This window comes from Neofelis nebulosa, chromosome 10 (assembly GCF_028018385.1).
Source record: "Neofelis nebulosa isolate mNeoNeb1 chromosome 10, mNeoNeb1.pri, whole genome shotgun sequence".
In the NCBI taxonomy this organism is placed as follows: domain Eukaryota; kingdom Metazoa; phylum Chordata; class Mammalia; order Carnivora; family Felidae; genus Neofelis; species Neofelis nebulosa.
In genome coordinates this window covers 107,958,349-107,985,242 of record NC_080791.1, presented here as the reverse complement: position 1 = coordinate 107,985,242, position 26,894 = coordinate 107,958,349, and the positions used below count along the sequence as shown (strand labels likewise).

Sequence of the window (26,894 nt, the reverse complement as noted above, 5' to 3'; positions counted from 1 at the left end):
CCAGGGAGCCCTCCCTTTGTCTCAGGCACTGACCAGGCTGCTTTTGACCAGAGCCTCTGGCCAGGTGAGGTCAAAGCGGTAGGACGGCAGCTGGCCTGGAAGGAGAGGACAGGTGCACACACAAGACCATGGGTGCATAGGGCGAGGAGGCCTTGGGTCTGGGGCCAGAGCTTGAGCAAAGGCCCAATTATTTTTCTTCTGGTAGACAAGGCAGCTGTTTGAATTAAGAATTTCTCTACCAGGTTGGGTTGCTGGTATTTGATAAACGGATGCAAATGGGCGGCGGGGGCGGGGGTAGATGGCACCTTATGTGAAGAGCTCGCAGCAGCCCAGTCCCTAGTGCCCCTGCCAGGAGCCCAGGGTGATCCCAGGTCGTCAGAGTGTCCCCTTGTCCACTCACCCACAGAGCCCAGACTGCTCCGACTCCTGGGGTTTCTTGGCTGAAATGGATTTGTCAGACACAGAAGGACACGAGGCTTCTGTGCATTGGCACTCACACCTGTGCTCTCCCTGAGACCCAAAGGAGGGGGGCAGGCACCTCCTGAGTTCTGAAAGTCTACACCTGCCTGGCTGACATGTGATGGGCCAAATGGTGGAGTGACAGGGATAGAATTCCTAACTTCCCAATCTCTCGATTTCTTGGTTTAGGTGTAGGATTAAGCTGAGGAGTGCCGGGGGTGGGGAGGCGAGCTCCCCCTCGGCGGAGGCCCCTGACCCTGACCCCAGGTGCCTGGGGAGGACAGACCTTCTACCCACCGAGCCGCGGTCGGCAGAGAGCGCCACCTTGTGGCGGGCCGCCCCGGCCCTCCGCTGCCACCCACGCCTGAAAAGGGGGTTTTGGTGGGAGGAGTCAAGAGTGTTAATGTGCCAAAGTGGGAGATCAGGGAAAAGCAAGGGCTTCTGATAAAGTATTCACTGGCAGCACAGGCTGGCCACAAGCCAAAGAAAGCCCAGGAAGCTGGGAGTTTGCGCTGAAAGCCTAAGAGTGTTATATTATTTATGTATTTTTAAATAGGTAGGCCTTGTCCGTGGCACACTGTTTTTTAAAAATGCAAAATAGATACGTTGAAAAGTCACCTACGAAGGTCTCCGTTACTTATGAACCCTTCGGGGAGGATTTATGCAGTTCAGTATGGTATCTTATCCTCCCTTTTTTTATACGTGTGCTAATATATTCCACATACCTTTCTGCTCTTACCCTTTTAAGATTTTTTTTTTTCAACGTTTTTTTATTTTATTTTTGGGACAGAGAGAGACAGAGCATGAACGGGGGAGGGGCAGAGAGAGAGGGAGACACAGAATCGGAAACAGGCTCCAGGCTCCGAGCCATCAGCCCAGAGCCTGACGCGGGGCTCGAACTCACGGACCGCGAGATCGTGACCTGGCTGAAGTCGGACGCTTAACCGACTGCGCCACCCAGGCACCCCAGCTCTTACCCTTTTAAAATCCGACCTGGAGGGTTTTCCATTATCACTGACTCCCTCTTTGTTTGTTTGTTTGTTTGTTTTATAGCTAGTGGTGTTCCATTGTAGGGGCTTCCCACAATTCCTGTTCCTTAAAGTTGGTTAGATCCCTTTGGATGTAAGTTTGTTCCTACTACTTTGATATTACAGACGACACTGCAATAAATATTCTTGTGCAATAAGTATTAGGCCAGTGCCACTGTACACATTCAGGTGTCCTATAGCATAAATTCCTGGAAGCGGCATTGCTGGCTCAGAGTGGCCGTGTTTGTTCTTGCCACAGCGACTGTCAAAATTGCTTGCCCTTCCGGGCGGAAGTCTCTGAGATAGGTCAGCTCGGCCTCTTGAAGCCATTCTGTGGGTAAGTGGAGGAGGCACGGGGAGCCCCAGGACGTTCAGGTAACTGGCTGGTAGCCGAGCGAGGGTCAGAGGTCAAGGCGACAACCGCAACGTTGCGCTCCGGAATGGCGAGGGACGGGCCACCTTTGTGTGGCGCGTCCAGCGCCTGGTCACTGCCTGGTGCAGAGGCGGCCCTCAGACACGCTTTCTGAGTGAAGGGATGGGTGTGACGGGGGTGAAGAGGGAGGTGCTGCCGTCAGCCCTCTTGACCGGACCAGCTCGCGGAGCTGGGTCTTCCGCAGATACAGCAGATCCCAAGTCTGCCTGCAGGGCTGCTGGGGGGAGGGTGGGGGGATTGAAAATACCGTAATAACAACACCACACAGATGCATCTCAGAGATAGAATGCCGAATTAAAACCACGAATCCCACGAAATGACACATAGCACGATAGCATTTTCCAAAGCTCAAGACCCAGCAAAACGAAACCACTTATGGTCCGCTGACACACGCACAGGTGATAAAACTGTCAGGTCCGGGGAGGAAAAAGTACCAAATTCAAGATGATGGTCTCCGAGAGGAGAGTGGCAGTGGGACGAGGAAGGACCCCAGGAATTTGCAAGGGTTTTGGTAAAATCTTGGTCCTCAGGTTGGGCGATGGGCTCCCAGGGCATTCAGTGTTTGTCGGTTCTTTTTGTACGTTTCAAACGCTGCGTAGTAACGGGTTGAGTGTAAGCATAAAAATAACCACTCAAAAAAATAAAGCCCGGTAACGACTTCAGAAAGAAAAACAAAAAGCCTAGATAATCCTTCCCTACAGGACGGTATCAGTGTTGGGAGGAGAATTGTGGGCAGATCCTCCCCCTCTCTCTAGTTTTCTCTATTGTTTGTTAACACATCTTTATTGAGAGGCGCCTGGCTGGCTCAGTCAAAAGAGCACGCAACTCTTGATCTCAGGGTCATGAGTTCGAGCTCCATGTTGGGTATAGGGATTACTTAAATAAACTTAAAAAAAAACAACACACAAACAGCTTTATTGAGGGATAAACTGGTATCCGATACACTGCATATATTGAAAATGTCCTATTTGATGATGACGTGGGAAACCGTCACCACAATCAAGATAACGTCCATCATCTCGCCAAGTTCCCTGTACCCCTTTGCGATCGTGCCGTCCTGCTCATAATACCCACGCAGCCGCTCTCCCTCACTATAGATGAATGCGCACTTTTCAGAATTGATATAAATAGAATCGTACAGTGTGCACGCCTCTTTACCTTCCACTGAGCAAATGGTTCTGTGATTCACCCATGTTGTTGCATGTACTGATAGTCGTTCTTTTTTATTGCCGAGTAATATTCCGTTTGATGGGCGTACCACAGTGTGCTTGGCTCGTCACCTGTTGGACATGTGGGCTCTTTCCGGCTCTGGACTGTTACAAATAAAACTGCTATGAACATTCACGTATGTGTCTGCGTGTGGGCATCTACTTTCATTTCTCTTGGGTAAATACTTCGGCGTGGGAAGTGTTGTTGTACTTTGTAAGGAACTGCCCAAGCGTTTTCCAAAGTGGTTATTACCATTTTACATTCCGGCCAGCCAGGTAGGGGAATTCTAACCCCTTCGCTTCCGTGACGGCCCTTGGTATGGTCGGCCTTGTTTAATTTTCACCAAACAGACGTGTCGTGGAATCTCACGGTGGTTTTAATTTACTTTTTTTTTCACGACTGTACGACTTCTTGGGAAAAGAGTCTGTTTTCTGGTGCCTGGCTGGCTCGGTCGGTAGAGCACACGGCTCCCGATCTCGGCGTTGTCAGTGTGCGCCCCACGCTGGGTGCAGAGATTACTTTAAATTTTTTAAGAAAGAAAGAAAGAAAAGAGTCTGTTCAAATCTTTGGCTTTTAAAAAGTAGGGTTGTCCTCTTGTTGAGTTTTAGAGTCTGGGTACAAGTCCTTTATTGGATACATGATTTGCACGTACCTGTTATGCTATTTAACGTTTTATTTAGTTTTGAGAGAGACAGAGCATGAGCAGGGGAGGGGCAGAGAGAGAAGGAGACACAGAATCCAAAGCAGGCTCCGGGCTCTGAGCCGTCAGCACAGAGCCCGATGCGGGACTTGAACTGACAAACTGCGAGATCACGACCTGAGCCGAAGTCGACCGCTTAACCGACTGAGCCACTCAGGCAGGCGCCCAGTTATTTCTAAGCTGTACCTAAAGTCACAAATTCCACTACCTGTCTCCCACTGGTTCAAATTAGCTTTAACAGGAAGTAGTAAGCAGGGGCTTCTGGGTGGCTCAGTTGGCTAAGTGTCCGACTTGGGCTCAGGGCATGCTCTCATGGTTTGTGGGTTCGAGCCCTGCATCGGGCTCTCTGCTGACAGCTCAAAGCCTGGAGCCTGCTTCAGATTCCGTGTCTCCCTCTCTTTCTGCCCCTTCCCGTTCATACTCTCTTTCAAAAATAAACATTAAAAATTGTTTTAAATAATAATTTAAATAATTTTTAGGCAGGCGCCCCTAAAAAATTGTTTTATTTATTTTTTTTTTTTAAATTTTTTTTTCAACGTTTTTTATTTATTTTTGGGACAGAGAGAGACAAAGCATGAACGGGGGAGGGGCAGAGAGAGAGGGAGACACAGAATCGGAAACAGGCTCCAGGCTCCGAGCCATCAGCCCAGAGCCTGACGCGGGGCTCGAACTCACGGACCGTGAGATCGTGACCTGGCTGAAGTCGGAGGCTTAACCGACTGCGCCACCCAGGTGCCCCATAAAATTGTTTTAAATAAAAACACAAAAAATAGGGGGCGCCTGGGTGGCTCAGTCGGTTAAGCGTCTGACTTCGGCTCAGGTCACGATCTCGTGGTCCGGGAGTTCGAGCCCCATGTCGGGCTCTGGGCTGACAGCTCAGAGCCTGGAGCCTGCTTCCGATTCTGTGTCTCCCTCTCTCTCTCTGCCCCTCCCCCGTTCATGCTCTGTCTCTCTCTGTCTCAAAAATAAATAAACGTTAAAAAAAAAAAAACCACAAAAAATAGGAAGTGGTAAATAAACATGATTTTGCAGGGAAAACAAAACATGAAAAGTTCTTGGTGCACAACGGGTACTCACTCCATGGTAGATAGTGTTGTTCCTAATGCAGGTAATGGAATCACAGGTGGGCTCTCCAAACTGTGGACACAGAGGCAAACAACCATGGACTTGCTCCTCCTAAATGTCAGCTACCTACATGGTACTACCAATCAATCTTGCCAGGGGTTGGGGTTTCTGAACTATCAGATGTAGATTCAAAAGACCGAAAATGCCAGAGATGAGTGGGAAGGACTGAAGCTTTTTTTTTTTATGTTTGAAAAAGAGAGAAAGAGGGAGGGAGGGAGACAGAGAGAGAGAGAGAGAGCCCACAAGGTGGGGAGGGGCAGAGAGAAGGAGACACAAATCCAAAGCTGGCTCCAGGCTCCGTGCTGTCAGCACAGAGCCTGACGTGGGGCTCGAACTCACAAATTGTGAGATCGTGACCTGAGCCGCTTTACCGAGTGAGCCACCCAGGCGTCCCTGAAACTTCTTATGTTGTACACTCCAACACCAGTTCTCTGCCTCCCACCAATGTCTTGCAAGTCCATCCGATTCTGACATGAACAACTCCGAGTTGGTGAAGACCCCACAGGTGAGGAATTCAGCCACAAGTCCTGGTTCTCCGGGCTATCCACACCTCTGTCCAACCTGGCTGCAAGTTCAGGGTTCCCACAGACCCCTTTCAGGTTCAACAATTTGCCACAGTGACTCACAGAACTCAGGCAAGCACTACATTTATGATTACTGTTTTATTATAGAGGATACAAGTGAACAGCTACATGAAGAAACGTGGCAAGGTCTAGAATGGTCCTGAGCCCAGGAGCTTCCGTCCCTGTGGAGTCAGGGTATACACCACCCTTCTGTCACATCAGTAGGCTCACTGACTCAGAAGCTCTCCAAACCTCATTGTTCAGGGTTTTCAACTGAGGTTTCGTTACACAGGCACGATTGATGAAATCATCGGCCATGTGACTGAATGCAGTCTCCAGTCCCTCTCTCTCCGCCAGAGGTGGGGCTGAAAGCGGAGTGGTTTTCCTGACCAGCCAGCATCCTGAAGCTAGCTCAGGGCTCTCAGAGCTGGCAATGAGTCCCCTGTGAGCTTAAACTCGGGTATGGTCCAAAGGGGCTTGTCATGAACAAGCAAAGACACTCGTATCACTCAAGAAATCCCAAAGGTTTTTGGAGCTCTGTGCCAGGATCTTGGGACAAAGGCAAGATAATATATTTTTGGTGGTACTGCACCCTTGTATAAAATCAGGAGACATCTGTGTCTGGAGTCCGTGTAGAGTTCTTGGAGGTTCCTATTCAAACCAACAGTGCTCTCTGATCTTACTGGATCGGCACAGCATCCTGTAGGGGTAGCGTCAATGTCTGCCTCGTGCGGATGGAGAAACTGAGGCGTGGAGAGATTAAATTACTTCCCTAGTTGTCCGCCGGTGGATGGCTGGCCTGAGTCGGTTAAGACTCCAACCTGCCTCCAAACTGGGAAGAATCAGCCTGTGGGTCCTCAGCCAGAAAGTGCCAATTTATTTATTTTTTATTAAAAAAAATTTTTTTTCACATTTATTTATTTTTTGAGAGGGAGAGAGACAGAGGGTGAGTGGGGGAGAGGCAGAGAGAGAGAGAGAGAGAGAGAGAGACACGGAATCTGTAGCAGGCTCCAGGCTCTGAGCTGTCAGCACAGAGCCCGACATGGGGCTCGAACTCACAAACCGTGAGACCATGACCCGAGCCGAATTAGGATGCTTAACCAACTGAGCCACCCAGGCGCCCCAAGAGTAGGGATTTTAAAGGTCACGCTCTGCAAAAATAAAAAGTAATAAATTAACATTATTAATAAATTAATAACATTGCAACTTGGAATTAAGGAAAGATACTCTCATGAAAGTCCTGGATAAAAGAAGAAATTCAACCGGAACAGCTGCAGAGCAGTGCGGGTGACGGGCCCATCACACAAAGCTGTAGCCTTTGCTGTCATCAGCATGGCAACGTCGCAATTAGTATTAACAGTCCATTTTCAGGTGTGCATTTGTCTCTTCCTTTACCAGACTATGATTTTCTGGAAGGCAGGGACTGAGTTTCGTTTACTTCTGCAATCCACCAAGCTGTTTTGCACTCAGTAACTGCTCACACGCTGAGGGACTCTTTTCTCCTCCAGAGAGCCTTATTGTATTAACTGGATAAATTAACTTTCCCTTCATTTTCAAACAGATGACTTAAACACATAAAAGTTTTTTGAATGTTTATACTTGAGAGAGAGAGAGAGACAGACAGACAGAGTGTGAGTAGGTAGGGTCATAGAGAGAGACAGGGAGACATAGAATCCGAAGCAGGCTCCAGACTTCAAGCGGTCGGCACTGAGCCCGACACGGGGCTTGAACTTGTGAACTGAAAGATCATGACCTCTGAGCCAAAGTCAGACGCTTAACCGACTGGGCCACCCAGGTGCCCGATGACTTAAATATTTTATATTTTTTCCTTTCTTGTCCGTAATATTAGCTTCGCTTTTATTATACAAATAGTACTTGCTCAGTATAAAAAACTAAAGTAGAATATAGAACATAGAGAAATAGGAGGAAAAAATTAAAAATTACCTGAGATCCCACCACCATTAAAAATTTGCTGATTTTCCTGTCAGTGGACTTCGTTATGTTCAGTTATATAATGTTATGTCACGGGATCATCAGAAATTTTTAAAAAGTATGAAGCACATTTAAAAAATGTTTTGAGGGGCGCCTGGGTGGCGCAGTCGGTTAAGCCTCCGACTTCAGCCAGGTCACGATCTCGCGGTCCGTGAGTTCGAGCCCCGCGTCAGGCTCTGTGCTGACGGCTCAGAGCCTGGAGCCTGTTTCCGATTCTGTGTCTCCCTCCCTCTCTGCCCCTCCCCCGTTCATGCTCTGTCTCTCCCTGTCTCAAAAATAAATAAAACATTTAAAAAAAAATTAAAAAAAAAAAAAATAAAAAATGTTTTGAGTGCTCAAAATGTATGGAATAACGTCCAAGTAATTGTTTCCCTCTCCAGTGCTTCACTAATAACATGACGTGTATTCTTCCATAGCTATGCTCAGCTAACCAAATAAAAACATGCACGAGCACACACATATATGGGGCTTTACAAAAACGAGATTGCGAAATATGTATTTGTCTGCTTTTCTCGTTTAATAACAGCACAGAAGTCCCTCTACATCAGTTGGTATCGATTAACTGATTTTCAAATCTGCCTAGTAATCTATGTTACGGACATTCAGTTTGTCGAATTCACTTATTAATAGAAACACACTTTGTTTCCAGATTTTCACCCTTACAGTGCTGCAGTAAATGCAGTGTAAGACCATGAACACATTACATTATATCATCACACACTTTGCTTTGGGGCAGATTCCCAGGAGTGGGACTGATACGTTGAAAAGACCCAACATGGGGCTAGATCTGACGAATGGTGAGATCATGGCCTGAGCTGCAAGCAAGAATCCCACACTTAACCTACTGAGTCACCCAAGCGCCCCTCTAATTAATTAAAAAAAAAAAATTAACATTTACTCATTAAAATTTTTTTAATATTTATTATTTTTGAGGGAGAGGCAGAGACAGAGAGCAAGCAGGAGGGGGACAGAGAAAGAGGAAGGCGCAGAATCAGAAGCAGGCTCCAGGCTCAGCTGTCAGCACAGAGCCCAACGGGGGACTCAAACTCACCAACCAGATCATGACCTGAGCTGAAGTCAGAAGCTTAACCAATTGAGCCACCCAGGTGCCCCCCCCCCCCATTAACTTTGAAGACTTCTTTCCATATAAGCTCTTTATCATGTGTGGCAAACATATTTTCCTGATGTATTTCTGTCTGCTTTTATCATACAGTTTTCATTTCTTTGGTGGTCATCTTTTATTAGTCTGAGTTTCTTGTCTTCCTAAAAGTCTCTATCTCTACATGACTCTGATAGTGTCCTACATCGTGTTCCGTGCCTGTTTTATTGTCTAATTTAGCACTCTATACCATTTATTAGCTCAATTTTTCTTTACGGAATCTACCTACATATGGGGGAATCTATTCCCAGTCTCTTCCTGTTGCCCTCATCGGTCTTTCCTACACTATTACATCGTTTCATGATGGTGTCTTTTATACTGTTTGTACCGTCTGAAATGCAAGTTCCTTCTCGACCTCGTTGACAAGTTTCCCCACTATTTTCATAATTCTATGATTATAAGATGATGTAATCACCCCAACCCAATTGAGATTCGCATGGAAACGCAATGTGTATGTAAATTAATTTCGGAATTGACTTTATATTGTTGTCGCCTCAGATTATGTGTTCTTCTGTCGCCTCAGATACTGCTTTTAACCTTTCAAAAAAGCTATTTTATAGCTTATTTTCTTTCTTCTTTTAAGAAAACAGGAAGTCCTTTTTTACCTGCGGCTAGTCAACGGATCCTGTTTACGGGCGCGCGCCGGCCCCTCCCCCCGTCCCCCAGTTCCGGGTTACCATGGGAATCGAGAATTGACGTCACTTAGGGCTTCCGCGCCGGACCCCAGGGTCGACTATGAAGCGAAGGGCGGAGAGGAAGCTTTGTCCCACCTGCGCATGCGCGCTCCTTCTCCACTCCTCCCCCACCGTAAATCTCGTTCAGCCGCGGCTTTACCGCCGCGACCTCTCGCTTAATCCCAGCGAAACTGCTCCCCGGGGGAGGGGAGTAGAAAAAGAATCGAACAAGCGACAGCCAATCCCATGAGACTACGACGCAACCAAGGTTGATCGACTCAATCAGTTTCAACCAATGAGAAAGCCCTTGGCCCTTACGTCACAGAGCTTGCCCCACCCTATCCCCTCCTTTCTGGACGCTGAGCTCAGTTCGCGCAGTAACAAATGAAGTGCGCGCTGCGACACCTCCTAGCTCGCCAGGCTCGTCCGCCATTTCTTCGCCGGGCCTAACGGTCCGGCCAATCCCAGCGCGCATCGAGAAGGGCTAAGGCTCCGCCAATCGGAGGCCGCCGATTCCGACCCCCTTGCCTCGGCTCGGCCCAATCCAGTCCTCGGACCCGTCGCCCCCGGCCCGCCCCCGCGGCGCCCTCTCTCCTCCCTCTTTGTGCGTCTCGCGCCGCCGCCGCCCGCCGCGTGAGAGGACGGGTTCCGCGCGCTCCGCGGCAGCGCAGTCGGGTCCCCTCCCCCCGGAAGGTTCGCGAAGAAGCCGCCGCCGCCGCCGCCACCTAAAAGGAGCCACCGGTGCCGGTCCCCGGGGCCACCATGGCGACCGGAGCGAACGCCACGCCGCTGGGTAAGCTGGGCCCCCCCGGCCTCCCCCCCCTTTCCGGGCCCAAAGGGGGCTTCGAGCCGGGGCCACCGCCTGCTCCCGGGCCTGGGGCGGGGCTGCTGGTGCCCGGGGCGCCGCCGCCCCCGCCCGTGGGCTCGGTGGGGGCCCTGACCGCGGCCTTCCCCTTCGCGGCGCTGCCGCCGCCGCCACCGCCGCCGCCCCCGCCTCCCCAGCAGCCGCCGCCGCCGCCGCCCTCCCCAGGCTCCTCGTACCCGCCGCCGCAGCCTCCCCCTCCGCCGCCGCTCTACCAGCGCGTGTCGCCGCCGCAGCTGCCGCCACCCCAGCCGCCGCGTCAGGACCAGCAGCCGGGCCCGGCCGGCGGCGGAGGAGGTGAGTCGGGCCGAGAGAGCGCGAGAGGCGTCGCGCGGACGGGCCCGGCCGCCTGAGGGGCGCGCGGCGGCGGCGACGGCGGCTGCACGCGGCAGGGGCGCGCGCGCGCACGGGGAGGCCCCGGGCGGAGGCGCCACGGGGCGCGCGGCCCGGTTCTTGGGCCCCGAGTGCGCACGCGCGCTGGAGGGAGCGGGGAGGGCGAAGGGCTGCTGTGCGCAGGCGCAGTGTGGTGGCCGGGCTCCGCGGCCCGACTAAAATCTGGCGGGGCGGGGCGCGGGGGGTGGTCTGTGCTGTATTCTAGCCCCTGGTGTAGGAGAAGGGCGTGGAGTGAGTTGATGTGGTGGACGGGGTGGTGGGTGTGCATGTCAGGAAAGCGTGAGAGGGTCAACTGATGACGTGGAGCGCCTCCTTCCTGGTTGTAGACCGGTCCCCCAAAAAGCAGAAAAGTAGCAAGGAGAGCGGCTTTTTCTACAGCGAGGCAAGGTTTTCAATTACAGTGATAGAAAGTTTGGAAGTCCTCAGGGTGCGGTTGAGGCCTATGCTCCTTTTGGAGGGAGAGAAGTTTTTCCCTAGTCTCGCTTCATTTACTGTAGAGAAGTCTGATAATGCTTCCCCTTAGTGTTGGGGCTTTGCCCCTGGGCCTGCCCCCCCCCCCCGGGAAGTAGCACTGATCTGTGTGTATTAGAAGTGTAGGGAGTTCCCGCAGTTGTATCGGAGGAGGAGGACTTGGTGGCTGTCGTATAGCTTGCTCTTTGTTGAATTTTTGATACGTCAGATACTGAGTGTCTAATTGGCCAGGAAGGTTGCTTATCTTGGCTAAACTGATGAAGAAAAAACTAATCTTGTTGAAAAGTTGGGCTTTTTCACTTAGTAAATCATTGGTTTCGCTGAGTTCTGGCCAATTTGGAAAGGTGACTGGTGGGGAGGGGGACGTGGGAAGAAACAGCGGTTTCTTCAATATTATTGTACGAGCCTGATTATTCAGTATACTTTGGCTTCTGCAACATCCACGGTTGACGTAGGTCTGAAACTTTAGACGTAGAGATTTATTAGATTGTTTACGTACCTCACAGTTGCCCTGGATATACTATAAATGTGAAATGTTACTTTTTCGGACCCAGGTCCAGATACCCTTGTAGTGGCTATGTGTCTCTGATTTCCCGGGTTTGTTTCTATTTTTTGCCATTTATAAAATGTCTTAGGTCAAGTTCTCAGGCTCCCGGTCTGTGGAGGTTGTGTGCAGTGTCCTGATCTGCTTGTTTATAGTTAGCTGGTTTATATTTGCATTTGATGGACCTTGTCTGCCTGTAGACTTCCCAAGTAAGAAGCGGAAGAGGAGCCGATGGAACCAAGATACGATGGAACAGAAGACGGTGATTCCAGGAATGCCTACGGTTATCCCCCCTGGACTTACTCGGGAACAAGAAAGAGCTTATATAGGTAAATACACGTTCTGCACCCAAATGCGTTTTCAGATTGTTACAGTTTATTCTGAGCGACATTTTGTGTGTTGTAAGTTTGAGACCTTAAAGTCTTGTTTTTTTAAGATGAGGTATCAGGTGTTCATTTTCGACTTTGACATAATTCATCAGTTTTTGCTGTGTTAAGTCCTGGGTTTGCAGCTCCTTGTTTTGGTCTGTCTGTAACAGCAGTGTTCTCCATGAGTGCCAGGAAGGTAGAGGGACCCACTTTAGGAGTGAGGGTAGCCCCCAGTCCAGCACCCCACCTGCCCTTTTCAGCTGCTGCTCGTTGCCAGTTGTGAGGTGAGTGTCTTCTGCCTCTCTGGACACGGCCCCAGTGGAGAACACTGCAGGTATTATAAACTAAGTACCTTTTTCACAGCATGGTTTTTCACCATAATTTCATATTCCTTTTCCCCTTCAAATGTGGTCTTTTACTTTTTTATAGGTACTTTCTGAAAAGAAAAAAACTTAATTTAATCAAAGACTGGCTCTGAAAGTGTTCACAGTGCACCCCTTTTTACCATTTTGTTGAATCTAACCTTTCCTTCAGCATCTTTTCTGGTTTGGTCTTTGGAGAGCTGTCTTAAAACGAGGGCTCTTTTACTATTTACTATCAAAGAACTCTGCTGGGAAAGGGATACTACTTGGATATGGAATGAGGTGATAGGATAAAAGATCTTAACCGATGGGAAATTTCAAGAATTAACAATGACTGTCCACAATGTAAATGAAGTTAATCTTAAAATTACCTTTTTTCAAATACAAGGTTTTTAATGCAAGTTTCACTTTTATTCATGTATCTGCAGCTGTCTCTGAAAAGTTCACTTGGAAATATTTCTTACTAACCAGATAAACATCCCCTTTGGAGTAAATTAGGGCAAAGGCTGCCTAGGCCTATGAGTCTGGAGCCTTCATAAGTAAAAGCTTCAAGGCTGGCATGTGTTATTCTTGAGGATCTGAATCTCGTTTTTTTAACTGCCGAGAGTTTTGAGGTGTTGGAATTGTTTATCTTGTTTTCACGTACTAATATTTCTTCTTTCCCCACTGTTCCAATCTGCTGCCACCCACCCCTTCATCTCACACTGGATCGTTCTGGGTCTTTACAACCTTGCGAAATGTTCCTAGTGGGATAATGTTCCCAAAACACAAGCAGTCTTAGAAAATGGGGAAAAGCAAACTTCTCTGCAGTTCTCCAGTTCTCTTCCTGTGTAGGGAGTTAATGCACTGAGCCCGAAGGGCTGTTTACAGCTATAGTCCAAGTGGATAGAGTAAAAGCCGAGGCCAGTATAGATCTCAGCTCCAAGGAAGATCCCAAACTTTGGGTTTAATTTCCAGTTATTTCCTCAGGTCAGACCCCACATCCCTACCGTAGTTAGGAGGACTGCCTGCTCCCATGAAGGGGACTTTCACTTGAGTTCTTGAACTTAATACTTGACCGTCAAGTCAGCACTTTGCTGGCATAGAAGAGCTTTAGGGATCCACAGATCTCGTTCATCTTCTGTCTCTCATAGTACACGCTGCCTTGTACGATGCCCCCAAGTATCATCTCTTGATATGAGTGTGGATTTTCACTTCTCTGGAGTTGGAGTGGATATACGGTATAGCCTTGTGGGATGTATTTAAAATTAGAAGGATGTCTTGGGTTAGACCTGTATTAATCCTGTTTTTGGAGCCAACTCAACTTTAACCCAACCCAGTTAAGACTTGCCCTTACTAGAGATGCCTGCTCACAACTCTCAGATGCTACAAAGGTAAGACACAGGTGACTCTTCAGCACACTGAAGAAAGTGATCTTGCTCTGCAGTTCCATTATCTTGAGAAATCAGCCGGGTAACATTTCCCTGGAGTCATTGAACTTTTGTGAAACCCTCCTCTCTTTTTCACGTACAGCCTTATTTGTCAAGGTCTGAGGGCCACACACATTCTCCTTGACCCACACTTCTATTTTCTCCCCCCTTCCTTTTACACTCCTCATGAGGAGCGAGTCTGAAGACAGACTTGTTAACCTCTCACGGTTACTGGTTTATTAAGGTATATGAAGATTTGAACAAAAGCAACAGGTATTGGGAGATCCTTATTAGTACGGATCGGGTTGTACGGAAAGAGTATGTATAACAAACTGTTTATGAGGTATTGGATTGGTTATTAAATGTCTTACTTGTTTAAGGAATTTTGAATCTGGTATCAATGAAAATGATCTTTGCTCAACTGGTATTTTTCCTTGTCCCATGTTAATTGGATTTCATTTTGGGCTATGCTTAATACTTAATGACGAAAAGTAAACTCTCAAGAGTCTTGCCCTCAAAGTAATTTGGTTGGGAACAGGGTATTGGTGATAACGTACATGCTTTGTTTTGGGTGCCATTCGTATAGCAAGCCTTGAGGGGGGAGGGAGAAGTGAAACACCGAGTAATTGCTTTGACGTTAGCCTTAGTGAACAGTCTATACCGCTAACCCCTCTTCCAACAAACTGTTTGCTTCCTTAAGTGATAACCATTTTGAAGTGAAAAATACCTATAGATGTAAATGGACTCCTGCCGATAGGCGGTTGGGGGTTTTTGCCTCAGAGTGTTCACTGATCAGTCGTCCCTTTCAAAGTCTCCGAGTTCTTCATGCTTGTTGTTGAGATTTGAGATGTTTTTTGGTAACATTGTCTTTTTTCCATCCTTTTTTTTTCTTTCCTAACCTGGTTTCTTCCAGTGCAACTGCAGATAGAAGACCTGACTCGTAAACTGCGCACAGGAGACCTGGGCATCCCCCCTAACCCTGAGGACAGGTTGGGAAACAGTTTTAACCAGCTGACAGTAACGCTTTTACCTTTTTCTCAATACGTTTTACTGGTGGCAACATATTGTGTCAGTTCAAAGAAATCATAGTAAGACGACTGCTAATACTCTGACTCTTGGGCCTAGGGTTTAATTAGCAATCCGTATGGTTAGTCATCAGTTAGAAAATTGGAATGAAACTTAATTACTAGCAGAATAAAAAGTTAACGGGCAAATGGACAACTGGTTTCCAATTGGTAAGCATGTAGATTTTCACCTGATTTACCCACCCGTAGTAGGGACAGTGAGGTGGCCCGTTCACCAGCCTTTACAGTAACCGCTGTGGTGGAAAGCCGAGGGTATAGAGTTTTTCTCACAGGTACACGATGCAGGGATTAAGAATATTTTTGAGCATCACTGAGTTTGAGCAGACCAGAAACTCTTACCTGGTTAGCTCATTGCTGCAGTCCTCCTCATGGTTTTGAGATGGTTTTCAAATAGATGAGATTTCTAACCAGCTTCCTTCACTGCCAGTGAATTTTCAGCCTTGGCCATTGCCTGGGGGTATTGGGAGGGGCCAGAACATTTCTCAGCTATTTGGGGAAGGCTAGCAACCAACCCTAAATCACCTTGATTTTTTATAAGAGTGTGGTTTGCAAACAGCTGTGGTCATGTCATCTCTGTTTATCATTTCTCTCACCTTTGAAAAGTCAAAAGTCTGAGGGAAATGAACTTTTTAACCAGGAATTTTACTGACTGGTTGAACTTCAAACCGCTAAAGTCTAATCGAAGGGCAGTATGCCTCCCTCTCCGTGAAGTTTCTCTTAGTGCAGGCAGCATAGTTGAAAGCACTTGCCTTTAAAAGTTAGTGTTTTTGGCTTTTATTACCCAATTAATGGCTTGTTAAATCAGGAAGATGATGTAATGGTTTTAGAAGCCACTCACTCAATGCATCTTTCTGCTGCCATTTGCCAGGGAACAAATTAATTTCTCCATGTGTTCTCTCATTTTACGTGATATTGAATTTGTTATTTTTTACCTGTAGGTTTTGGTTGGAAGGTTGTGTTTTATATTTTTTGGTGTTGTCCCCTCCCCCCCCCCCCCCCCCAAGATTTGCATTGTAGGTTGTAGACCACAACTGTTGAGTGCCTTTTTTTTTTTTTTTTTTTTTTTTTGGCCTTTTTCCCTTTAGTAATATGTCTAACAGGTTACCAGGCAATTCCTCAAAAGGTTGAATTTTTAACAAACCTTTGCTTCCTGGAGAACTGGGATTAGAGTTTAGTTCATCTATGTGATGCCTATTCGAAGTGAAGAAGTTGGGCCAATCTAACCTCTAGAATATTAGCTATTGCCTTTCACATCCACAATTTGGGAAGAGGTTAAACTGTGGGGAGGCTTTTAAATGACCGATTTGGTACTGGTAAAACTTGTTTTGTTGATTAGCTAGAAATGCTTACATTCTAGACAGCTGTGGGGTGAGAATTAGAAATGTCAAGCATGTTAGAAATAAAACCAGAGCAGAGTTTTCTTCTCCCTTGTATTCAGTTTGAAAGAGGGCCTAATGCCTGACTGGTTTTGCTTTTGAGCCCAGGTTGGAGGGAATTGCATGAGTTTCTTACCTTAATAAGGTTATTTCTTAAGAAGGTGTATTCTCAATATTAAGCCACTTTATGCTATCTTGATGTTGCTTAAGTTGCACAGTTAAAAATGTTTTTAAGATCTCTTATAGACATAAATGTGTAAGCTGATAGTCTAATGAGCTGGGGTATGTTTGCTTTTGTTCACTATCATTGGATTGTGTCAACAGTTTATATAAATGCTAGAAACGGAGGTGTCATTTAGTCGTCATTAGCCATGAACAAACCTGACCTTTTATTCCATCGTGTGTGTAATGTGGTATGACATGGTTCCCTTTAGGCTGAAGACAGTGGGAGCAGCCGAGTTCAGTCCTTGCTCTCCAACTAGGCAAGGTTGTCTCAACTAAACCAAGGGTATAGGAGTCTTGACTACTTTCAGGATGTTTTTTTAATAACCTGATCCACATGATCTCTTCCCTTCTTGCAGCTGCTACTAAATTTTCATTCAGAATATCAAGCTATGGTCCTTTTTGTAATCTCAACTCAGAATTCTAGGAGCGTAACTTCTCTTTTTTTATTACCGCAAAATCCGGCTGTGGTAAACTGACCATTTTATCGTTACTATTTTTTTACTTGTAGCAACAGCATTTTACTCCTTAAAAAAATGAGAGAGAGAAAATCTGCTTTCTGGACTTGTAAACTCTGGTGGAGAATCCTAGGTTTTCCCCTTGCCGTTTGCAGGTCCAGACCCTAGACAAGTACTTGACCAAATCTGCACTTGCAGCCTCTAGCAGAAGCTGCGTTAGCACTTTAACGTTTTTCTCTACCCAGACTCCCCAACCTCGAACAGCCAGAAAACAGGTTGGCTCCTGGGCCTTGGACACAGCCAGCCAGGCCAGTGAAGGAAAAGCAGAGACGAAGCCTTGAACCATCTCTCTCCATTGTGGGGCCAAGTAGCTGCAGCAGCCTTGAGTCCCAGTCGCATTGGGTTAAAGAGCTCGTACTTACTCTGCGGTAGGGGTGCAGACACTCTTCCTGCTAGGGCGTGAGCTCTGCAACAGTCCACATTTTACCTAAACTTGGGGTTTCCGTGGTTCGTAGAGTTGTGATATCGTACAGCTTTTTTAAAAACGAAAGAAAAATCCATACTTGGCAAGAAGACTCCAGAAGATGATACTGTCCTTGCCATTTACAGTCCAAAGATTTCCCCCCAGAAGGACAGACTTTTTTCTTCTCAACAATTAGAAGCCAGACTGTTTTTTTTTTCCTCTCTCACACACACCCCAGTCCCCCTATGCTAAGCCAGCTTTCATCTCCCCACTCCACACGATCTTGAATAGCACACGTTATGGTCGGTTCCTCCGAAGAGTGTTGTGTTAGGGTCTGAGAGGCAGAGGGGCTGGGGAAGACTAATTTTAGCCCGTGTGGGATGAGAAAAGTGAAGGCAGAGCAGTAACGGGGCTCTGTTTCCCACAGGTCCCCTTCCCCTGAGCCCATCTACAATAGCGAGGGGAAGCGGCTTAACACGCGCGAGTTCCGCACCCGCAAAAAGCTTGAAGAGGAGCGGCACAACCTCATCACGGAGATGGTTGCCCTCAACCCTGATTTCAAGCCGCCTGCAGATTACAAGTAAGCAGAGGGGCTGGCCGGTCCGGGACAAGGACGCGTGTGGGCCACGTGTGAGCTGGTGGTAGAACCGTTTTGGTACCCATGTCTCCTCTCTCGCCCCAAGTCACGTGTGATTAACACATGGTACCAAGCTCAGGTTTAGAAGAGCTGTGGCATGTCGGTGTCCTGTCTCCGAAACACGCAGAGTCCATGAGTCTTTTCTTTCTTAGGCCTCCAGCAACACGGGTGAGCGATAAAGTAATGATTCCACAAGATGAGTACCCAGAAATCAACTTCGTGGGGCTGCTGATTGGGCCCAGGTGAGTAAGTGCTGTCCTATGGGACGGTGCGTCATTCCTGAGACCCCGTGAGATGGATCGATCTTAGGCCCCATTGGGTACAATTGATAGCTTGCCTTCCTGTTTTGGGTGGGAGGTCACGCCTTTCTGTGAGAAAATCTCTTTAACTTCGGCCTCTTACTGCAGAGAAGTCCGATCTTGGGGATCGTTTGCTATGGCTGGCCTTCACTTGGGGGTCCTGGAGCTTTTGGTGGGAAAATCCAACTCCATGCTGTCACACTTTCTGCCAGTGTGATCAGCCCGCTCTGTCTCTTCTGGCATATGAACTTGCCTGGCGAATACAAAAACTCCGTTCTTTCTGCCTCTGATAGAGGGAACACCTTGAAGAACATAGAGAAGGAATGTAACGCCAAAATTATGATTCGGGGAAAAGGGTCTGTCAAAGAAGGGAAGGTCGGGCGCAAAGATGGCCAGATGTTGCCTGGAGAAGATGAACCACTTCATGCCCTGGTTACCGCCAACACCATGGAGAATGTGAAGAAAGCTGTGGAACAGGTGAGGCAGCCAGAAAGGAAGCCTATTGCTAGAAGTCATGCAGTGGGCCCGGTGCTTACGTGACTGACTGTTCCATCTCCGCTAGATAAGAAACATCCTGAAGCAGGGTATTGAGACCCCTGAGGACCAGAATGATCTACGGAAGATGCAGCTTCGGGAGTTGGCCCGTTTGAACGGGACCCTTCGAGAAGATGATAACAGGTGTGGCATCAGTTTTGAAAGGAGGGAGACTCCACTCGGACCTAAAGAACCTGTGGGAGTAGGGAGCGTGACCGTGGCTCTTGAGATGACTTTGTCTTTTTTTGTGTGTTTGTTTTTTCTTCCTTGACAGGATCTTAAGACCTTGGCAGAGCTCAGAGACCCGCAGCATTACCAATACCACAGTGTGTACCAAGTGTGGAGGGGCTGGCCATATTGCTTCCGATTGTAAATTCCAAAGGTGAGCGGCTGGAGTTGGAGCTTCTTGTAGCCTGCGGTGTACGAAACTTTTTTATTTTTTAGCACGTTGTTGGTTGGTTCCTATTAACCTTTGGACCAGAGAGATGCTCCCTTTCTGTGAATGTGGTCTGTGACGGTGTGACGTTAAAGCCCAGGATGATGAGGAGCAGCTTGTGCAGAACACCTGTATTTTGTGGCTCGTCTTGAGTTCAGGAACACTGGAAATTTCCATTTTGGATATACTGTGCCTCGGTGTTAACTACCTTTTGCTGCTAAGCAGTCTGGATTCTTGACCGGTTTTGAACCAGCCCTTGATGGCAACAGTTTTCTCCTTTTTTTACTTTGGAAAACCTGGCAGGTGCTCTCGTCTTGCATATATTTTCCTTTCCTCAAACTGGGAATGTAGGATCTGATGCAAGTTTGTTTTTTGGAAGAGCCTATGCTTTCCTGGCTCCCGTGGCTGGCGTGGTCGTATGATCTCAGTCTTCTCTGTTGTGGCAGAGATCCGCGTGGTAATCTCAGATGCAGAGCTGGGCACAGAACTGAAAATTGGATGAGACTATTTTGAGGAAGGATCGTTGGATTCCTCAAAACTCTGTCAATTTCCCAGAACGTAAAACTTTTTTTTAATAACGAAGGGGTTTTTTTTTTTTTTTTCTCTTCTCTCTCTCCGTTCCCTATCCCACCTTCAGGCCTGGTGACCCCCAGTCAGCTCAGGATAAAGCACGGATGGATAAAGAGTATTTGTCCCTCATGGCTGAGCTGGGCGAAGCCCCTGTGCCAGCGTCCGTGGGCTCCACCTCTGGGCCTGCCACCACGCCCCTGGCCAGTGCGCCTCGGCCTGCTGCTCCCGCCAACAACCCACCTCCCCCGGTGAGTTTCAGGGGCTGGTTTTTGTGGCCCGGTCCCCCGTTCTCTTCCTCAGAGACGGGGGCGCTGTGGCCAGGTGCTCTGGGTAGAGCAGGTTGGCGGACATGGCTGGCAACATTGTTCTTCCGGATGTCAGGATGTTTGGGGATCTCTCGCTTTGGGAAGATCCCGTCCTCCGGTTCTGGACCTCTTGACGGAGCCGAAAGAACAGTGTTGCCACCAGGGGGAGCAGGCAGGGACGTTGGCGGGAAATGCTCTCACATAGTCTCTCATGTCCACCACCCAGAGCCGCCCACCCTGGATGAATTCGGGCCCTTCAGAGAGTCGGCCCTACCACGGCATGCACGGAGGTGGTCCTGGTGGGCCCGGAGGTGGCCCCCACAGCTTCCCACACCCGTTACCCAGCCTGACAGGTGGGCACGGTGGACATCCCATGCAGCACAACCCTAACGGACCCCCACCCCCTTGGATGCAGCCGCCACCACCACCGATGAACCAGGGCCCCCACCCACCTGGGCATCATGGCCCTCCTCCAATGGGTAAGTAAGTGTCAGACCAGAAACCTTGGGGCTTTGGGATAAGCAAGGGTTACATCAGGTTGCTGCGAACCGGAAGCAGCCCTCAGAGTGGCTGCGTGTCGCACCAGGTCTCCTGCCAAGGCTCGGGCTCCAGAAGGAGCAGGACTTTGTTCTGGTTCAGGAAGTGTTTTCTGTGTGGGGTAGACAGAGGCCTCCCTCTTCAAGGCAACAGTTCTAGAACTGTTCTTAGAACGGTAGCGATCGCAGGCTGTGTGACCGAACGAGCTGTCGGTGGGGGCATCTTCTCTGGCTGGTTCCAATGTCCTGCTAAGTCCCTGCTCTTTCCTTCCATCAAGATCAGTACCTGGGAAGTACGCCTGTGGGCTCTGGGGTCTATCGCCTGCATCAAGGAAAAGGTAACACAGCCTGTCCCCTGCTCCCTTTGGGGTGTGCCCTGGGCGCGAGTGGGGTCTCCGGTCTCTCCTCCCCTGAGGCCTCACCCCTGCCTCCGCCTGCCTGCAGGTATGATGCCACCGCCGCCTATGGGCATGATGCCGCCGCCGCCGCCGCCTCCCAGTGGGCAGCCCCCGCCCCCTCCCTCTGGCCCTCTTCCCCCATGGCAGCAGCAGCAGCAGCAGCCTCCGCCACCCCCTCCGCCCAGCAGCAGTATGGCTTCCAGTACCCCCTTGCCATGGCAGCAAAGTGAGTGGGATATTTTGGGCTTGTGGGGGTGGGTGGGATGGGGAGGTGGGGCTGAGAGGGACAAGAGAACCTCGCAGCTCACGCGGGCAGGCGGACACCCTGGGAGGAGACTCTGGTCTCTGCTGGGGGTGTAAACAGAAAGGGCCTCCTGGCCCTCCTGGGGATCTTGGGGAAGAGAGCTGATGTTTGGCGTGGTTGTGTCTGGGGAGAGGTTTTGGGGGACCTGGAGGGAACCTGCCGTCGTAGGTAGGGTGCCGGAAATCCAGGCTCTCGGTGGGCTGCGTGAGCTGCCAGCCGTTGGCTGGCCCGAGCCTGTGCGGAGGGCCAGGGTGGGGAGGGTGCTTGCATGCTGTGGAGAGGGATGTGATTGGGGCCTGAGAGACTGCAGGGATGGGACCGGGCTGTGGGGAGAGTAGCTGTGGCCTTGAGGTTGAATGTGCCGTTCGGTGGTGGCGGCGGATGGGCGGAGGGATGTCAGAGCCGGTTCTTGTGTCTGGTACCTTTCCCTCAGCCCTTCCACGGGCATTGGTGACAAAGGGCTTACTCTGTGAAGCCCAGAGACCTCGAGGCTGACCCCAGGGTAGTCCTGCCCACCCCTCCACTCCCCATCACCAGGACAGCCCCGCCCGCCCGCCCCCCACCACCGTACCGCATGCCAAGCAAGGAGCAGGCGCCCCTCGCCCCCCCATCCCAAGGCAGCAGCCGCAGAGAGCCGCGGTGTGCCCCCGCGCGTGTGACCTTGGGCTTCTTTACCACCCCAGATACGACGACTACCACCACGAGCGCTGGCACAGGGTCCATCCCGCCATGGCAACAGCAGCAGGCGGCTGCCGCAGCTTCTCCAGGAGCCCCTCAGATGCAAGGCAACCCCACTATGGTGCCCCTGCCCCCCGGGGTCCAGCCGCCTCTGCCGCCCGGGGCCCCTCCCCCTCCGCCGCCTCCGCCGCCTGGTTCCGCCGGCATGATGTATGCCCCGCCCCCTCCTCCTCCGCCTCCCATGGACCCTTCTAACTTTGTCACCATGATGGGCATGGGGGTGGCGGGCATGCCGCCCTTCGGGATGCCTCCAGCTCCCCCACCGCCTCCACCACAGAACTAGACTCGGTTTTTTTAAGAAAATATATATTATATAGAGAGAGAATTGGTCTCGTTTAAACACACGCCGAACCTCACCATATGGAGCCAGACATTGGGATGCACGCATGTGATTGGTGTGCACGCATGTGTGTGTGTGCACGCACCGGGCTGGGCCAAGCGACCGAGGACTCGCTTGGGAACGGGCAGGTGGTAGTAGGGGCGCCAGCTTGGGCTCTCCTGGCGCCCCGTAGCATCGAGTGTCTTCTTTGTCTTCTTTCTCTCCTCACCCAACTCCCTTTGCCTCTCCCCAAACCGGGCCGCCAGGATCCCTCCCCGCGGCGGCGATGGCCCGAGCCATGAGAGTGAGGACTTTCCGCGCCCATTGGTGACCCTTCCAGGCAGACAGCCTCAGCAGCGCCCCTGGTGGACGGGATGGTTCGGCAAAGCAGCCTGAGTTATTTTTGTGGACGGAATCGGAACACGCTGGCTCCATATCGTGAAATTTTTATTAATTTTTTTCTTTTTCCTTTGTTATTTCCTGATCTCTTCCTTTCTTCAGACTCCGTCCAAGGAGATGCTCTTCCCCGATCTTCTGCTGCAATTAGATTCCTTTCCTTTTTCTCCGTTCCTTGTTCTTCTCTTCCTAAGGAGAGGAGGGAGCAAATGGTTTTAGGCGCAAGCTTTAGCCATTGATGTCAGGCTAGTTGCGGGGGTGGGGCGGGAGGGGGGGGGTTCTTTGGTTCTAAAATTTTCAAGGTTGCCATGACCACCCCAGAGACTTTTTTTTTTTTTGTTCTTTCTGTAGTGTGAGATTTTTGTCTTTGCCACCTTTGTAGAGAAGTGGGTTCATTTCCAGGTTCTGGGTCGACACCTATCCCGGCACCCCTGCCTGCGTTAGGTGGGGCCACTCAAGCCACCTTGGGCTCGTCTGCCACCCTGGAGAGTCCTTTCCATGCTCCCTGAGCATCTAAGCTGCCTCAGATTCCATTTGTTCCTCTCCTTCCTGGAAGGTTTCCTTTTAAATTTTATTTTAATCCCGAACGTCTGAATGTTTTGCAGTGTCTAAGGGTTTGAGCCCCTCGTTTTTCGTTCTACTTCCTTTTTCCTCCCCTTCCCTCTTCATGGAGTGATTATGTTGACAATAATGTATAACGCGCGTTCTCTTCACTGGTTTATCTGCAGAAATTTCTCTGGGCTTTTTTTTCGGTGTATGATTCAACACTGCGTTAAAGGGGGGTGTTCATTGAATAAAAGAGCAGTGTGGTTTTCTGGGTCTGTTTCTTCATTTTCTCTTCTTAGATCCCCTCCACCAGCACCAGAGTTACTTTTTTTACCTCCATTCAGCACCTGGCCCCAGCCGCCCCGGTCTCTTCTGGGGGACTGCTGCGACACTAATTAAGGAGCCTCCCACCTGTGTCCCCGTGTGTGGCTTTGCCGGTGGGAGCTTGAGTGTGTGGGTGGTCCCGCCATCTCTCCCTGGTTTACTAGCTGAGACCCGGGTTCTTCGCACCCCCCTCCTCGCCTCCATCACCCCTCATTCCCCTGGTCCCTGCTCTTTTGAAAGCCTTTCCCTGGGGCTTGGACACCCCCCCCCCCCCCCAACACGCACACGCGCACACACTCACCCACCCCTGATGAGCTCTGGTTGCGACTTCTGCCTGGAAGCCGCCACCTGACCAAGGCCCTGGGCCTAGGGAGGCATCAGCACTAAAGGTCAAGCCAACTAATCCTGCCTGTGAGGCACAGAGCAGCTAAAATTAAAACCGCCAAGTGGCTTTTTCTTTCTCTGCCCGTGACTTGCTTGCAGCCTGCTGCCGCTGCAGGCTTTGGGGGTTGGTGGGGGCGAGAAAAAGTGCCCCGTCTGCACTTTTCGTAAGCACTTCTTCGCAGGGGTCTCGGGCCGTTTTGTTCTTTTACGGGTGGGGCAGTGGACAGTGCCTGTTGTGGCAGCAGGAAAAAAACCCACGTCAGGGCTGCACGAGGCAGCGAGGTCCTTGCCCGACTGTTGCCGCCGCTGTGCCGCACCGCCCCTGGGGAGCCTGCGTGGACCCTGCCTTTCCTGGCAGCCTCTCCTTCCTTTGGAGGAGGTTGAGGGACAGCACGCCCCTGCCGCCCCGGCACCTGGCCGGTGGGGGCAGCTCCGGCCTGGGCTGCTTTCCACCTTCAGGTTGGGCCCGCCCAGTGCCTTCTGTGTGGAGCACGGCCCGGTTTTGTGGGCCCCATCTGGGGCGTCTGTATCTCTGCCGTAGGCCTGCGGGGTTCAGGAAACCCTCAGGAGGGAGGCAAGTTCAGTGGGTTTCCCTAACCAGGCTCTAAGACTACAGGTGACTGAAGGAAGAGAACAAGCTCTTTTTTCTTTGTCCTTAACTGGCGGAATGGGGGCAGGGCCTGGGGCCTAGCAACCCTCTCTGACCTTGGCTTCACCTCATTGCTTCCCCCACAAGCTCGGTTTCCCTGGTGGGCCCATTGGGCGGTTAATTAGCTCTTTGAAGCTCTGGAAGAGGCAAAGTGGCGCTATGTGGGTTTTAGAAATAAAATCAATAAATGACTTAACCACAGCCCCGCCATCTCCTCCGTCTCTCTCCCCTGGGGCCAGCTCCATTCCTGTGCTAGCTCCCTCCCTGCTCCCCCGCCGTCAGCTTTTGTTAAGGTTTTGGAGAGTAACGAAGTGGCTAGCTAAGGCACGTCTCTGGGCCTTTCTCCAAGGAGCTCCAGGCCCCGAAATGGAAGAGAGGCTTGGCCTTCAGAAGTGTAGGGAGCTACCTGCCTCTGAGGCAAGAGTGGGGAGAGAGGAGAAATGCTTTCCCACCCGCCTTAGGACCTGAAAGAGTGCAGGAAAAGCCCTTTGCTCAAGCCCGTCTGTCCTGTCACTTCGGCGCTGGCTTCCTGCCCCCTCAGCCTGGTTGGTGAAAGGAACACCGGCTGGGAAAGGTCAGTGTTCGGGCTCTGGAGAAACCCAAGATTGGTCCGGAGAAGGAGGCAGGATTTCTGGTTAGAAACCTAGTCAGACATAAACAACCTTGAGTTACTCGGGTTGGTCAAGTGCTTCCAGGGTTCAAGATTGATCTGCACACGCAGCACTGGATGGGGAATGAGGGATTGGAGAGGACATGGGGAGGCAAGTAGGTCAGCCTGAGCCTTCAAGGTTTCATCATGCTGGGCTGGGGCTTGCAAAATAAAAGGGGGGTTCCCTGGGGTGGCGTCACTCCAGTGGGGGCCACTGGAGACCCACAAGGGGGTAGTCAGAGAAGTCAAAAGTAATTCTGGGCGCCTGGCTGGTTTATTCCGTAGAGTGTGAGACTCTTGATCTCAAGGTCGTGAGTTCAAGCCCATTGTGGGTGCGGAGCCTACTTTAGAATAAAACAGGTTTAAAAAAAAAAAAAAAAAAAGCGATTTCTCCTGGGGCGCCATCCTGACTCGGTAGAGTATGTGACCCTTAGTCTCAGGGTCGTGAGTTCAAGCCCCACATTGGGCACGGAGCCTACTTTTAAAAAGTAATTTCTGTTTCCTAGTAGAAATGGGACAAATCCCTGTTGAGCCAGTGCCTTGAGCACAGAAGGGCCAGCAAGGCGCTGGTACACCAGGAGGGGCGTCAGAGCCAGCCAGCCAGAAGAGGTTTGGATTCATCTGGGGAGCGGATGAGAATTTGGGAATGGTTGGGAGCAGGTCCCCAGCGGCAGGAAAATGAACTTGCAGGCCATTAGAGGTCAGGGCAGAGGTTTGTGTGGGCAGGGTCCCGTCACAACTTGGGTGCGAGGTGACTGCACAGGGAACGTGGGGCTTTCTCCAGGACTATTGTGCACCAAGGAGCTTCCTGAGCTCTACTCAGAGCAGCCAGCCTTTGGCGAGTGAGTCCAGCCCCCGCGGCCCAAGATGCTAGCCGAGCCCGGACGCCCGACCCACCCAACTGGAGACAAGGGTTTGGAGGGTGGGTGACCCCCGCAGAGGCACAGCCCCGTGGGTGGGGCTGCAGATGGGAGCATTTAAGGAAGTTTTCTGTATTCCCACCATGCCCTTGTAGGCACATTTTGGTGTTTTCCTGATCTTTTTTCTCACTATGAAGCATGGCGGCCTGGGGAGATCAACCCAGTAATGCTGTTTGGGGGCAGACGAGAGCAGCGCTTGGGAGTTGGAAGACTTGGAGTGTAGACCCCACACCACACTCGTGATTCCAGGGCTGGGCCTGCTGTGGCTCAGGATGTCCTCGGAAACAACTCGGCCTTCCCCCAAGCCAGGCTCTCAGTAACGTCCTGCGGCCGTCCGGGCCTCTGACCTGCTTCCCTGGCCCTCAGACCAGAACACCCAGTTCTTGCTCTCCACCAGCCCGCTGCCCGGGAGGCCCAGGCATCCTTTGAAATTGCACAAAGCCTTGGGCTCCTTTTGCTCAAAGAACAAAGCAGGATCCAAAAGGCGGCCTCCATAAGAGTAGGAGGCAGCAGCAGGTGGAGGCAGGAATTTATATTCTTATTTGAGGGTATAAATTGGATGAAGGAATTCAAGGCTCAGAATAGTAAAGCGTCC

General features: G+C 50.5%; 1 protein-coding gene across 11 annotated transcripts; it reads left to right on the top strand.

Annotated features, from left to right (window-relative positions):
* The first annotated feature begins 9,704 nt into the window (after nucleotides 1-9,704).
* SF1 (splicing factor 1) lies at nucleotides 9,705-23,642 on the top strand. Of its 11 annotated transcripts, none has more exons than XM_058689544.1 (14): nucleotides 9,705-10,501; nucleotides 11,813-11,941; nucleotides 14,665-14,740; nucleotides 17,783-17,935; nucleotides 18,145-18,234; nucleotides 18,585-18,768; nucleotides 18,854-18,969; nucleotides 19,100-19,207; nucleotides 19,899-20,079; nucleotides 20,342-20,615; nucleotides 20,951-21,010; nucleotides 21,117-21,296; nucleotides 22,058-22,262; nucleotides 22,698-23,642. In XM_058689544.1, the coding sequence occupies exons 1-14, from the start codon at nucleotides 10,105-10,107 to the stop codon at nucleotides 22,825-22,827; spliced, it is 2,283 nt and encodes a 760-aa protein (XP_058545527.1). In that variant the 5' UTR covers nucleotides 9,705-10,104; the 3' UTR covers nucleotides 22,828-23,642. The 11 variants fall into 11 exon arrangements, with proteins under 11 accessions (XP_058545527.1, XP_058545526.1, XP_058545529.1 ...); XM_058689548.1 differs by having other exon boundaries at nucleotides 9,708-10,135; XM_058689543.1 differs by lacking the exon at nucleotides 22,698-23,642 and having other exon boundaries at nucleotides 22,058-22,437.
* Nucleotides 23,643-26,894: the final 3,252 nt, after the last annotated feature.

What these genes read in the sequence shown, in the direction of transcription:
- SF1 (XM_058689543.1), top strand. Translation starts at nt 10,105, where the DNA reads ATGGCGACCGGAGCGAACGCCACGCCGCTGGGTAAGCTGGGCCCCCCC. An exon ending in CCCGGCCGGCGGCGGAGGAG is followed by an intron (nt 10,502 to 11,812) that starts GTGAGTCGGGCC and finishes GTCTGCCTGTAG; the next exon opens with ACTTCCCAAGTAAGAAGCGG. An exon ending in AAGCCGCCTGCAGATTACAA is followed by an intron (nt 17,936 to 18,144) that starts GTAAGCAGAGGG and finishes TTTCTTTCTTAG; the next exon opens with GCCTCCAGCAACACGGGTGA.